This window comes from Cryptomeria japonica, chromosome 10 (assembly GCF_030272615.1).
Source record: "Cryptomeria japonica chromosome 10, Sugi_1.0, whole genome shotgun sequence".
NCBI lineage: Eukaryota > Viridiplantae > Streptophyta > Pinopsida > Cupressales > Cupressaceae > Cryptomeria > Cryptomeria japonica.
Window position 1 is genome coordinate 105,435,416 of NC_081414.1, and position 12,967 is coordinate 105,448,382.

The 12,967-nt window shown below is 39.6% G+C and overlaps 2 protein-coding genes across 2 annotated transcripts; one reads left to right on the top strand and one right to left on the bottom strand.

Moving 5' to 3' along the window:
• Window positions 1-2,298: 2,298 nt before the first annotated feature.
• On the bottom strand, window positions 2,299-3,331 carry LOC131072584 (uncharacterized). Its single transcript, XM_059213462.1, has 2 exons — window positions 2,873-3,331; window positions 2,299-2,760 (listed from the first exon to the last, which is right to left on the bottom strand). Exons 1-2 carry the CDS (start codon window positions 2,981-2,983, stop codon window positions 2,632-2,634), a joined length of 240 nt encoding a protein of 79 aa, XP_059069445.1. The 5' UTR covers window positions 2,984-3,331; the 3' UTR covers window positions 2,299-2,631.
• Window positions 3,332-11,702: 8,371 nt separating this feature from the next.
• On the top strand, window positions 11,703-12,599 carry LOC131072644 (uncharacterized). Its single transcript, XM_058008880.2, has 2 exons — window positions 11,703-11,988; window positions 12,085-12,599. Exons 1-2 carry the CDS (start codon window positions 11,703-11,705, stop codon window positions 12,597-12,599), a joined length of 801 nt encoding a protein of 266 aa, XP_057864863.2.
• Window positions 12,600-12,967: the final 368 nt, after the last annotated feature.

The window sequence follows — 12,967 nt, forward strand, 5'->3', positions numbered from 1 at the left end:
AGCTTTGCATGCCCATTTTGTTACATATATAACTGTACACACATAGATCACTTTTGCAATACAAAAATGACCTACAATCAACATATTACTCTAAAAAGTACCGTGTAATACCAGTCTAAACATAAAATATAATGATGAAACACATAATTTATAACAAAATATTCTCTCAAAAAATAAAAAATTATTTCCTTACAAAATTTAATTTTATATTTCCATGTACACTACTACAAAACACAATTTTGATGTTCAAATAAATATCTCTAGGAATGAAATTTTCAAACAAAATCCAAGGCGAAAAAATCACAAGGCAAAAAAACCCTGGGCTGTACTGAACAAAAATCCAAACAAAATCGAAGGCGACAAAATCACAAAGCAAAAGAACCCTGGGGCTTCAGTGAACAAAAATCCAGACAAGCACTGGCAGGCTGGAACTAATAAAAAGCAAAATGCAGATAGTCACGTAATTGGATTCGAATTAAGGCCTCCAAACAAGATCTAAGCCCACAAAATTTTAAAAAAAAAACAGAATCCTGGGCTGCAAAGAATAAAAGCCCAAGCAAATATGAGACAAGACATGAGCAAACGGGAATAATAAAAAGTGAATCCCGATGACTAAATTCTTCGTTCCTTTTGTTTTATGCTTGCAATCAATCCTCAAGAATTGGAATCCGCCAGAAAATTATGTAGTTCATGAAGGTGGCACTCATAATTGAAAGCTAGAATCCTTTTCTAAGATAAATCTTTAATTTTTTAAATAAATTCTTCTAAAGTGTGTGAGTAAATACTTTTTATGTTGGGCATTGCAGAGACTTGAACTTAGATCATAGCTCTTATGATCTTGCCCACAAACCAATTCTCCAATTTGTTTTCAATTTGCCTGATGGAATCGAATTTCTTGTCATGTTATATAAAGGAAATGCTTTTAAGCATCGATGATAAAAAAACAAACAGTTTAATTTACATGCATCGAGTTTCCAAATCACTCAAAACAGATGCATTACAGATGCATTTTTTAAGCAAACTCATCAAATTTATTTGAGTTTTGAACCAAACCGTTATCTACTACAATTTTGCATCAGTAAATTAAAAAAATTAACATGATAAATCTTACATTTCAGTTTATCTATAAACTGAGACAATCAATATTCTCCAGCAACTGCATATTATTCCGGGCCCTTCACACCTCAATACTCAATAAACATATACTCTAGTAGTGCTCAGTAGTGGACGACAAAACCTAGAACCAGCTCTGAATAGTATGACAAACTCTCTAATCTGGTAGTATGTTGCTTATATGCACTTTGCATGTCTTGTTCCAGATTGTAAGGTACAAAGTTCCTGTTTCTGGAAGTGGGTTCGCTCCTTACTGAAAGCCAAGAATTGGGCTTTTGATGTAGATTAAAATTCACAAGAATTTTTCTTTAAAATCTTACAAATTCTTCATAGTACTACTCAGTAGTGGAGGACAAACCCTATAGCCAGCGCTGAATTGTATGACAAGCTCTCTAATCTGGCAGTATGTTCCTTATATGCACTTTGTATGACTCATTCCAGATTGTGAAGTACAAAATTCCTTTTTTTGGAAGTGGGTTCGCTCCTTACTTAAAGTCAAGAATTGGGCTTTTGGTGTAGATTCCAATTCACAAGGAATTTTCTTATAATGTTGCAAATTCTTCATAGTGTAGAATAATCCCTTTCTACAGGTTACAGGCAGATGTGAAATGACTTGGGTTCTACAGTTAGAAGATTAGCTGTAATACTAAATCATTCAGATTACCAGGCCTTTGACAACAGGTACACAAACGTACCAGAGAATTAAACTAAGTAACCTAACAGGTGAACAAAAATAATAGAGAAGCGATCTCAAGTATCCTAACATCCTCACCTTCGAATTCAGTATCCCAACAAACGCAGATTAATGACAGTTACCTGGATAACTGTAAATGTTTTAAACAAACACATCATTAGGAAAGTAACTTCTAAAGCTAGTTAAACTGAACTACACAATGCATAGGTGATCAACAGAAAAACATGAAAAAAACTGAATCAATTCATAAGTTGAACATGAAAAAAAATTCTGAAAAATAACCCAGACAATAACATTCAGCCAAAAAGTTGGCATGGTCCATGGATCTTGTCTTTTTTTACAGCTAGAGCAAGGTCTGCGGTTTTACACTCCCCGGTGCATATGTAACCGCGTTTAAGAAAATTAATCTAAAAAGCGCCAGAGAAAAAATAGAATAATTCATTCATTAACGGAGATCTAACCCAAAAAGAAAACATCCAAACACATAGAAATGTCTCAAAACACAATGCAAAGCTTTCTCATAAATCGTCGAAGTTACATTACAACTACCGCCGCTGTCTTGCCCAACCTCTCTAGCCGTACAAATACTTTACTCAGAAAAATGGAATCCCCAATAACAAACCCTTCATCCGCTTTTCTTCAAATAAAATCAGCGGAGCAAAGAATTAAAAATGGTGGCAATATTACTCCCACAAATATCGGAGACAGAAATAAGTCCCCTAACTTTCTCATCCAGACATGCTGTCAAAACCGAATCCAAATCCCAAAACACCAGTACCCATGAAACCAAAAAAATAGAAGACCCCTTTGAAACCCTAGAAACCCTATCTGTGAGCAGTTACGAGAGTTTCAATAAAGCGAAGCCCATCAAACTTTGGAGCGAACTTATCTTCATTAAACGGCCTGCACTGCAATTCCTCACATGGGTGTCTCTCCAAATTGTCCATTTTCCCCTGCAACACACAGATCTAACGTAAATTCATCTACCCACTAAACTAATTTCAAAACCACACAGAATTGATTGCTGAAAAGACCTCCATAAAAAAATCAGAGCAGCAAACTCACCCTTGACGAAGAGAAAGCGCTGATCTGAACGCCGCGTGTTTGGGCCGGAAAATCCAAGGCAGTAGACGCAACTGCTGCAACAGCGGCCATTAAAATGTCTGCTCCCTTCATTTTGAATGGTGAAAAACGCAATGACAATGTACGCAGACAAGCTATGAATAAATTCTGTTACAAGCAATTCTATTTGGAATTAAAAGATTAAGAGGTGGGCTTAAAAAGAGCCCCTTCCTCTTTCCCTTCCCTTTCCCAGCAGGACCAATTCTCCAAGAAAACACCTCCCCGTGAGTTTTCTGAGAAAGAACTCGTGAATTTACCCACATGCGAGGTCACGGTTTCGAATCGCGTGACCAATAAATTAGAATATAACTATTACGCGGCTTTGCATCGCCTGCAATCAGATTTTGAGCTTTTATTGACTTGACTTCCCATGCGAGGAAGCAATCCACGCGGGCCACCCGCACAAGAACAAGCATTCGGAATAAAAGAGAAAGAAAAAGAAAAATTGATGTTTTTTTTTTCTTGTTTTGTCTAGATGAAATTAATCTTGAGTTTTATGTGTCAATTTAAAGGGTTTTCAAACTTTAAAATTAGCATAGAGAAATATTAAAAGATATCATATTTGTTTATTATATTATTATTTTATAATTAATATTAAATTATTATTAAGATAAAATTATCATATTTTTATATTTTTATTAAATTTTAAAGATTAAATATTATTATAATATTAGATTGAGAAAATTAGAAGTTAATTGATTGCATGATAGAAATAGACAAAATTGATTGAAAACTCAGAAATAATGGTAGTTGAAAGGAGAAAATAAATAAATATTTTTTATTGTTCATGCATTTAACAAATACTTGAAATTAAATGCTTCTAGTTTTTATTACAAATATTTTTCACGAGTGTAATACCTAATAAACAAGAAAAATGATATATTTTATTTTTTGGTTTTTGTTTTGTTTTTTAAAAGAAAATCAATTTAAAGTGTTTTTAAAAATTTAAAAATAGTAAACAACATTTAATAAGATGATGTATGGATTTGTAAAAGATAAAAATGGGTGTTTTTGATGTTTTGTTTTTTAAAGAAAATCATTATTAAGATTAATTTAATGAAATGAATATAAGAAGTACATTTAGTGGGGAGTATGCAAGTACTTGTTATTGTAATAAAAAATATTTGTTATAACAATACTTCTCTTTTTGATATGTGAAAATGGTATCTATTTTATTAGTATAATATAGAGTTTTACAATAAAACATCGTTTTACTCAAAATGGCTATCTCGCCACCCTACCATAGTATCCCTATCCCCTACACCTCCAAAACTACCACCAACCATTATCAACATTGGCCAACCCCCCAATACTATTTGAGCATTAAATAACCGGACTGTAAGTATTTTTCATTTTACAAAATGTCATTCGAATGGTAGATAATTATCTATATAAACATCTGATATACATTAATATCTAAACTAAATAGATCAACAAGCAAAAATTCCATCAAAACATAGGGCATTCAACCTTGTCGGACCACTTTCTTTCCTTTCTTCTCCATTAGTTGGACTTACACAAGGTCGTTGATCCGAAAGTTGCTTGGCTCGAGGGTTGGCTCTGATTGATCCTTCTTTTTTGCTTCTGCCTCAATCCAAACCATCATTGCCCTCTCTTGCAAGAATTCTAAGAGAGATTCCCATCCCAATTAGGCCTATGTTCTATGTTCTTTCCGCGAGCCTTTGGCATTCCATACCATGAAAGGCCTGAGACTATCCTCACTCTCATCCAACTCCCACCAGTCACCTTCTTCATACTTAAATCCCCTACTTGAGATTACCGAGGCCAACATTGCCTTCAGGCCAAAGACCCACTCCTCTTCAATTCACTCTTTCATCACCCACTCCACTTCCACCTTAGTTCCAAGTTAGAAGCCCCAGGCTAGAAACATTGACACTATGTCAGTGTTCACTCGATATCAATGTTTAGCCCTCATGAACTCTTCTCCAAGAATGAGATCCAGTGTTTGAAGGAATAGAGGGTCATGGATTTTGAAAACACTCTTCAATCGCTTCTCCAAGATTCGACCCAAGAATGCCAATTTTTGCTTCATTGTCACCACTGGGAAAATTTGCCTCCATAATTTAAATGCCCATACCAACCTTAAGTCGACTCCTTCCAAAATTTTCTATGAAAAAATTCGAAGGGTAAATCCTTTTTAAGGCCAATTCACTCGGGAATCCACTTCCTATATTAATGCTCTGTCACATCCATCCCATTCGTTCTCATTCTTGCCAAAAACATGATGGCAAAAATCATGATGATGACATACTTTCCAGCCCTTCACACCATTCTAAATCATCGTATCATTCCCCAAAAAATCCAAAATCATGAGCATTACATGACATCACCCACTTTGACAGGGTGTCTGCCACATCATTTCTAGAGTGAAACACATGTGAGATTTTAAAGGTAGCAAATGAGCTCAATAAATTACAAGTAGATTTAATAAATTTATTAATGTTTCATGATTCCTCCTTGCCTTGGATTAGAGCATTTATAATAATCATCGAATCACCCTCAAGATGGATTTTTCTGACACCGGTTTTTTTGGCCAATAACACTACTTTCATTGTTGTTTGAGCTTCAAAGATATTATTCATAATGTTCACTTTATTTTTCCCTGGTCTAAGTTTTCGGCGGGCCCAGTTGTTTTCGCTTTTATCTAGCAACACGAGGCGCGAAGGATACTTGGCATCACGGCGTTGCTCCCTCGGTTCTTTTTTGGCGTCCATTTTTTAAAGCAGCGCAATGGTGACAAATGGCAATGTGTGCTGACTATTTTCGGCAGGCCCACCCGTTTGCGTAGTATGCAAGCGGTTCCTTGCATTCGTGTCGTTTTCAGCAGCCCATCCACAGTTAGTCGAATCTTTTCAGTTCATGGTAGTATGCGAACTGTTGCGGGCGAAAAATGGAATTTCAGGAGCCGTTTTGTTGGGTGTGACCTCTGTAGTGACACGACATGTTTTTCTGTTCAAGGAGGTTTTACCATTTTGGCATTTTGGGGGAGTTGTTTTCATGAGTGGGAGCTCTTTAAATGTTGTTTTTACCTTCTACGAAGGGGTTCAAAACTTTGAAAAGAAAGACAATTAAGTTTGCTAAGTAGGAGTCTTTATTTCCAGCCTTTTAAAACTATTGTGGTTCTCCTTGAGGAAGGTTTTTCAAATTGTGCCTGCGGCCTTTATGATGCCTCTTTCAGTATGCTTTTGATGGTATTTTTTTGTGCTATTGTGTTAAAACTCCAATAACTTTAGGAATAGATCCATCTAAGATTTTGCTAATTGAACTATGTCTCATACTTGTTATTTGGTAAATGCATGATGAATATTTCCTTATGTTGCAGATAAATTTGATTGTAACTTCTGATTATGTTCTTGATTTGGGCTTGTAGATTGTTGAATGAGCTTATAGAAGTTATATGTTTCTTGATTTTTATATGTTCATTGTCTTTTAATGATCCGGCGTATCGCCTCAGTAGTTTAGTGTTACTACTTTAAGGGTGTCTGCTTTCTTTCCCTTTTCTCAAAACCCAAGGAAGAGTCGGCTTCTCAATCCTGGAGGTCATTCAGTGTAACCTACGCATATTGGTCCCCAGCACTGAATTTCCAATAAGGTTGTTTGTTCCTAAAACAAAATTTAGAGTCAACAGTTCTTTTTCTAGCACGCCCGGTGGGATCGAATTATTTTAAATACATCTCAGCAAGTTTATGAGTCATAGGCCGGTCACCAGGAGTCAAACGACCTTGCACCCTCACCTACTTTTTCCTCCATTGGTGACCGTCCATTCAGCCACAGTATCACCTTCTCAGGGCCTCCCCACAATCATACAAGCTGTGATGGCACAGGTTCCTCCCCGAAACTTTGTGACTTGGGACAATGGTAGCCCCCTCATTCCCCCAGTTGCACCCGTAGTCTGGGGAGCCATTTTGGCAGCCGCACTTAAAGTCGTTCCCAAGTTCACAGGAGAATGTCATAAAACCCCTGGGGAGCATCTGCAAGATGTGGCTACTGTCTGTACTGCCCATGGCATCACCGAGTAGAATGTAGCTTTGAGGTTGCTCGTAGCATCTTTCAAAGGAAAAGCTTTGGACTAGTTTAGATCTTTAGGCCCCAGTACTATAGGGGATTGGGATCAGTTGGGGGATCATTTCTTTCAGAGATTCTCAGATAAAACTGACAGATCGTCCCTAATGCATCAGCTCATTACAATCAAGAGGGCTCCTACGGAGGTATTAACTGATTTTAATTTGAGATTTCAATGAACCTGGCAAAGGATACCATTGTCTGCTCGCCCTCTTGCAGATATGGCTTTCGTATTCTATCTAAAAGCTTTTAATTCTAACATATCAGTAATGATTCAATCCTTAGGAGGTAACACTCTTCTGCAAGCATTTGATATAGTAGTTCAAGTTGAAAATAACCTTATCGACACTGGAAAGCTAGCCCCTCGCCCTATAATGCCAGTTTTCCCTGAAATATCTACCCAAGTCATGCAGGAAGCCGCTCCGAGCACCTCCACTCCACAGTCTATGTATTATTTCCCTACTCCCCAAGCTGCTTCTCTGGCTACTGAAGTCAATGATATGAAAAATCTCTTGAGATCCTTCTCCAATGAAATTGTCAACCTAAAAAGGGCCCAAGTTTTGCCCACCAAGCCTCCTTTTCAACAAAGTTTCCAAGGAAACCGACCCCCATACCAACATCCTAATCATCGGGCTAAGAAATTTTTTCCGTCGAATGGCCAAATAGTCCCAGTTCCCAATCCATTGCAGGCCATCCACCTGACCACTGGTAGAGAATTGACCGTAGGTTAAAATAATTTGGCGGACGACACCAACTCTTGGTGTTTCCCATGCAACAGTGCTCATACTCCGAGGAATTGCCCAAGGGGAAATTTGCAACAGAAGGTCGCGGAACAAAGAAATTCAGGCATGATGCCGGATGAATCCGCGTACACATCTCTGGGTATGGACAATGCAGCTTTTGTCGCTCAGATGCAAGGAATGTCATTACAACAAGAAGCAGAAATCGCCCCTGATCATGCGCTTTTTTCATGGATGGAGGACAAGGACATAGTGCTGACCAATGATGCAGGCGCTCCAAAAGATGGAACCCCTATTGTGCATTCAGATTACAATCTTCTCTCTAAAAGGCGTTTGACCAGGGAGGACGCCGACAATACGAGATTAGTGCTTGTAAGCCGCCCCCCCAAGCCACCAGTCATCAGTTCGGCCTATCCCAAGAAAGAGTTCATCCCTTATAAACTGAAAGAGCCAAAGGTCCTCATGCCTCCGACACTGGATGTAGTGGAACAGTTGAAGAAAGCTCCGACTCATGTCTCTATGGGACTTCCTCAGTATCCCAGAGCAGAAGAGCGGGCTAAGAGAGGCATTGTCTCATGATCAAAAGGAATCAGGTGTGGTAGCTCCGCCGCCCGTTCAAACTGATGGAACGGGTCGCCACCCAACAGTTAGTAAAATGGGTTCCCCTTTCGTATTGACAAATGATAGTTCGCCCTCCGCTGCCCAAGGAGAAGGTAAGCCTAAACCGAATCCTTTTCACCTTACCCTTATAGTTGGAGATAAACTTTTGCATAACTCCATGATAGATTTCAGGGCTAGTACCACAGTCATTCCTAAGCAAATTGCTGAAGTATTAAACATCAAGTATGACCCCTTAAGTAAAGGAGTAATGCAGCTCGATGGTAATAAGGTTCAGATAGTACATCTCATCAAAAGCCTACCCTTGACGTTATTCGCATGCCCAAGTATAACAGTATCTCAGGAAGTAGTGGTCATCGATATTCCTCCCATCTTTGGACTCTGTCTGTCTCGAGACCTTACTGCTAAAATAGGAGGTTATATGTCCCTAGACTGGTCTCACCTTATCCTCCGTACCCGACATAGCGCTAAGATGAAGATCCTTTCAGAACCCCTTCATGCTGAGCACATAGCTGACCAGGCCTTGATTAATTTCGAGCCTACCCACACTTCTATATCCAATGATGAACAAAAGGTGGTAGAGCTTTTAGAAGACGAAGAAGTAACAGGGGAAATCCTGCCCGAACAAGAAGCTTTCCTAAACAAGTTCATAGATTCGGACCCCTTCTCTAATTACCATGCCACTGGCCTAGGTACCTATTGCATTTTTGAAGAAGATTAGAAGATCCCAAAACTCACCAGAGATCCATTCTCCGAAGATCAGTTGTCTTCGGCCCTATGGACCTTACACTTCAACGACACCAAATGCAAAATAAGCTCCAGAGCCAGAGTTTGTCTCACCCCCTGCGGGCGATCAGATCCGAAAGTCTTTTCGGTTGCAGTTTACATGTTCGAATAATGAAGCAGAGTATGAAGGGCTAATTCAAGGTTTTAACATGGCAGAAAAGATGGGCATTAAAAAATTGAAGGTCCTTGGCAATTCCGAGCTAGTAGTGCACCAAGTTCGAGGGATATCCAGTGCCAAGCATGTCCACACGAGATCTTACCATTCCAAAGTCTGGGATCTAATAGAAAGTTTCAATGCTTTCAATATCATAAGCATTTCTCGGAAACTAAATACTTTAGCGGACCAAATGGCTACCATAGGAGCTCATTTTGATCCTATTGTAGACTTCCTAACTGGATCCCCAATAGTCAGTGTAGTGGTTCGCCCGACTATCCCTGATAATGATACATATTGGCAGGTGTTTGAAAGTGATGAGCAGATCGCTTTGTTTATCCAAAGCTCAGGGGAGTTTGCTGACCAGCTACAACCTAAGATCAAAGAAGCTTACGAGAACCAAGTTATTCAGTTAAAGTCCAACAAGCTCCCTAATGGTTTGATTACCTTAGAAAATTTGTTTGACCATGTGGATGCTAAAAAGGATAAGCAGAAGCTCACGGCAAATAAAGGAGATTATGCTGAGATGTCAGTCAGAAGCAAAAGAATCCTCAAGGTGGGAAAAGGTGTTTCCTCCGAGACCAGAAAGAAGTTGGCTCGATACTATGATGAATATGAAGGTGTCATGGCTTGGTCCTATGACGATTTAAAGGGGTATGATCCTAACATCATCTAGCACACCATTGAACTCGCAAATGGAGCTAAGCCGGTTCGATAGAAGTAGAAACCAGTCGACCCCAAGATCGAATCCCTCATGGCTCAGGAGTTGAAGAAGCTAATCGAATCAAAGATTGTTTACCCCATAAAGCATAGTACATGGGTGTCCAATTTGGTCCCCGTTAGGAAGAAGAATGGATATATCCGACTCTGTGTAGATTTTCGAGACCTGAATCGAGCATCACTCAAGGATCATTATCCCTTTCCGTTGATGGAACAATTATTGAGCACTGTAGCTGGATCAGAAATGTTCTCAATGCTTGATGGTTTCTCAGGATATAACCAGGTAAGTGTGAAAGCAGAAGACCAGCACAAGACAACTTTCACTACCAAGTGGGGAACATTTGCATACCAGAAGATGCCTTTCGGTTTGTCAACCATCGGGGCCACTTTCTAAAGGGCCATGGATTTAGCTTTCAAAGAGCTAATTAACAAGATTATCCTAATATATTTAGATGACTTGACTGTGTTTTCCAAACACCGGGAGGATCATTTTGATCACCTCGAGTTAGTCCTGCAAAAATGTCTTGAATTCGGGATCTCCTTGAACCCAAAGAAATGTATCTTCAGGGTCCCTTAGGGGAAACTACTTGGGCATATAGTTTCAAAGGAAAGTGTCTCTATTGATCCAGACTGGGTCAAGGCCATTAAGGATCTCCCCCTCCCAGTTAACAAAAAGGGAGTCCAATCCTTTCTAGGAAAGGTCAACTTTGTTAGTCGCTTCATCTCCAACTTTGCCAGAATAATAAGACCCATCACTCTCTTGCTAAAAAATGATATACATTTCAGATGGACTGCTGAAGCTAAAAAGGCTTTCAACCAAATAAAACATGCTATCTGTTCAGCTCCAATATTAGCTAATCTAGACATGTCCAAGGATTTCATAATGTATGTCTATTCCGGTCAGCATAGTATCACTATGGTATTAACTCAGAAGGACACACAAAAGGGAGGAGAGCACCCCATATCTTTCCATTCAAAATCTCTTAAAGATTATGAGCTCTGCTACAACTTTGTGGAGAAACAAGCCTTAGTCGCTGTAAAAGGGCTAAAGAAATTCAGGCATTTCATTGCCTGTAACAAGATCATAGTGTATGTAGCTCATCCCGCAGTAAGGGAGTACATCATGGAGGGCGACATCACTGAAAAAAGAGAAAATTGGATCACTAAGATTCTAGAATATGATGTCGATATCAAGCCTACAAAGCTAGTCCGCGGAAGAGGCCTATGCGAGTATATAGTGCAGGACAGTGAACCTTGGGGTGATAGAGCCGCTGCAGAAGAAGTGGTTATGTTTATGCCCGAGATCCCCAACGACAGTTGGATTGACCAAAGGAAACATTTCATGAAGACTGGGATTTTTCCCAAAAATCTTCCCCTGGCTAAGAGGAGGTTCTACCGACTCCAAAACAACGGTTTTTGCCTAATAGATGGAACTCTTTTCAAAAGGAATTTCGACGGAGTTCTGCTCCGCTGTGTGGACTAGAGCTAGGCTGATAAAATCCTACATGAGTTTCACTACTGCTCCTTAGGAGGCCACTTCTTTGCACTCACGACCTCCATCAAAATTACCCAAGCCGGACATTTTTGGCCATCCATGTTCAAAGATGCACACATTCTGGTAAGAGGATGCAAAGAGTGTCAATATTATACGGGAAGAGGTAAGAAAGCAGCCATGCCACTCAGGCCTGTGTCAGTAGAAGAGCCTTTTGCTCAATGGGGCCTTGATTTTGTCGGGATGATCAACCCTCCAAGTTCAGCTGGACACAAATGGATCCTGACCGCCACTGATTATTTCACCAGATGGTCTGAAGCCATCCCTCTGTGGAATTCATCTGAAAGCGAGGTGTTGACTTTCCTAGAAGATTTGACTTGTCGGTACGGTACCCCAAAAACTGTTATATCAGATAATGCGCGCGCATTTACAGGCTCGCGAATCACACAGTTTGCTCTCAGTAGAGGTATTTATCTCAAGACCTCTTCCAATTACTACCCTCAAGGGAATGGTCTTGCCGAATCTACTAATAAGAACCTGATCTGACTTATCAAAAAGATAGGTTTTGAATATAAGAGGGAGTGGCACCACCACCTAAGAAATGCACTATGGGCAAACTGCATAATGCCCAAAAAGATTCTAAAAAACTCCCCGTACAAGTTGGTATATGGGAAATATGCACTTTTTCCTTTGTCACTGGAAATCTCGGCGTTGCAATTGCTAAAATCCATGGATATCGCTGAAAATGGTCCAATGGCTATAAGGTTGGCGGAGATTATGGAGCTAGAGGAAGCGAGAGAAGCAACTTTCACAGCTCTCCAAGACAGACAAGAAGTTGTAAGAAGGTGGTTCGACAGTAAAAAGAGTTATGATGTGACTTTCGCCCTTAGAGACCTTGTTTTGAAGTACAACGAGAGAATGGCGAAACCTGGTCAGCACGCCAAGTTCGACTGCCTATGGGAGGGTCCTTTCTGCATCATAGGTCATAAAGGTTTCAATGCTTTCGAGTTAGAAGATATGAATGGAGATCCCCTCTCCATCCCGGTTAATGGTTTCCACCTCAAACCTTTTCATTAAGGGTCCCCTTCCCTTTTCAAGTAAATAGTGTATATTGTGTGCATGATGTATATAGTACTTATTTATTTTAATTATTTCCAGCCAAGCAAGCATGAAAGAGAAAAGTGAACAAAAGAGAGGTCAGATGGAAGAGAAAAGTAAAAATGTTTATATTAAGAGTCTCTCATGTTCTTGTTACAAAATATGTGGGCCCTTGGCCTCTCTTTTTGTTTACATCTTGGTAGTTCAAGCGCAGGTCATTTTTTTTTTGTCACTCCTTTCAGTGACTCTCTTCGGTGTCTCCCTCGTCGGTGTCGGAGTCTTCTTCTTCCCCCAACCATTCTGAATCAGAAGAGCTCTCAGGCTCCCCAGGCATGAAGATGACCACT

What these genes read in the sequence shown, in the direction of transcription:
- LOC131072584 (XM_059213462.1), bottom strand. Translation starts at nt 2,983, where the DNA reads ATGAAGGGAGCAGACATTTTAATGGCCGCTGTTGCAGCAGTTGCGTCT. An exon ending in GCGCTTTCTCTTCGTCAAGG is followed by an intron (nt 2,761 to 2,872) that starts GTGAGTTTGCTG and finishes TGTGTGTTGCAG; the next exon opens with GGGAAAATGGACAATTTGGA.
- LOC131072644 (XM_058008880.2), top strand. Translation starts at nt 11,703, where the DNA reads ATGCCACTCAGGCCTGTGTCAGTAGAAGAGCCTTTTGCTCAATGGGGC. An exon ending in ACAGTTTGCTCTCAGTAGAG is followed by an intron (nt 11,989 to 12,084) that starts GTATTTATCTCA and finishes TCAAAAAGATAG; the next exon opens with GTTTTGAATATAAGAGGGAG.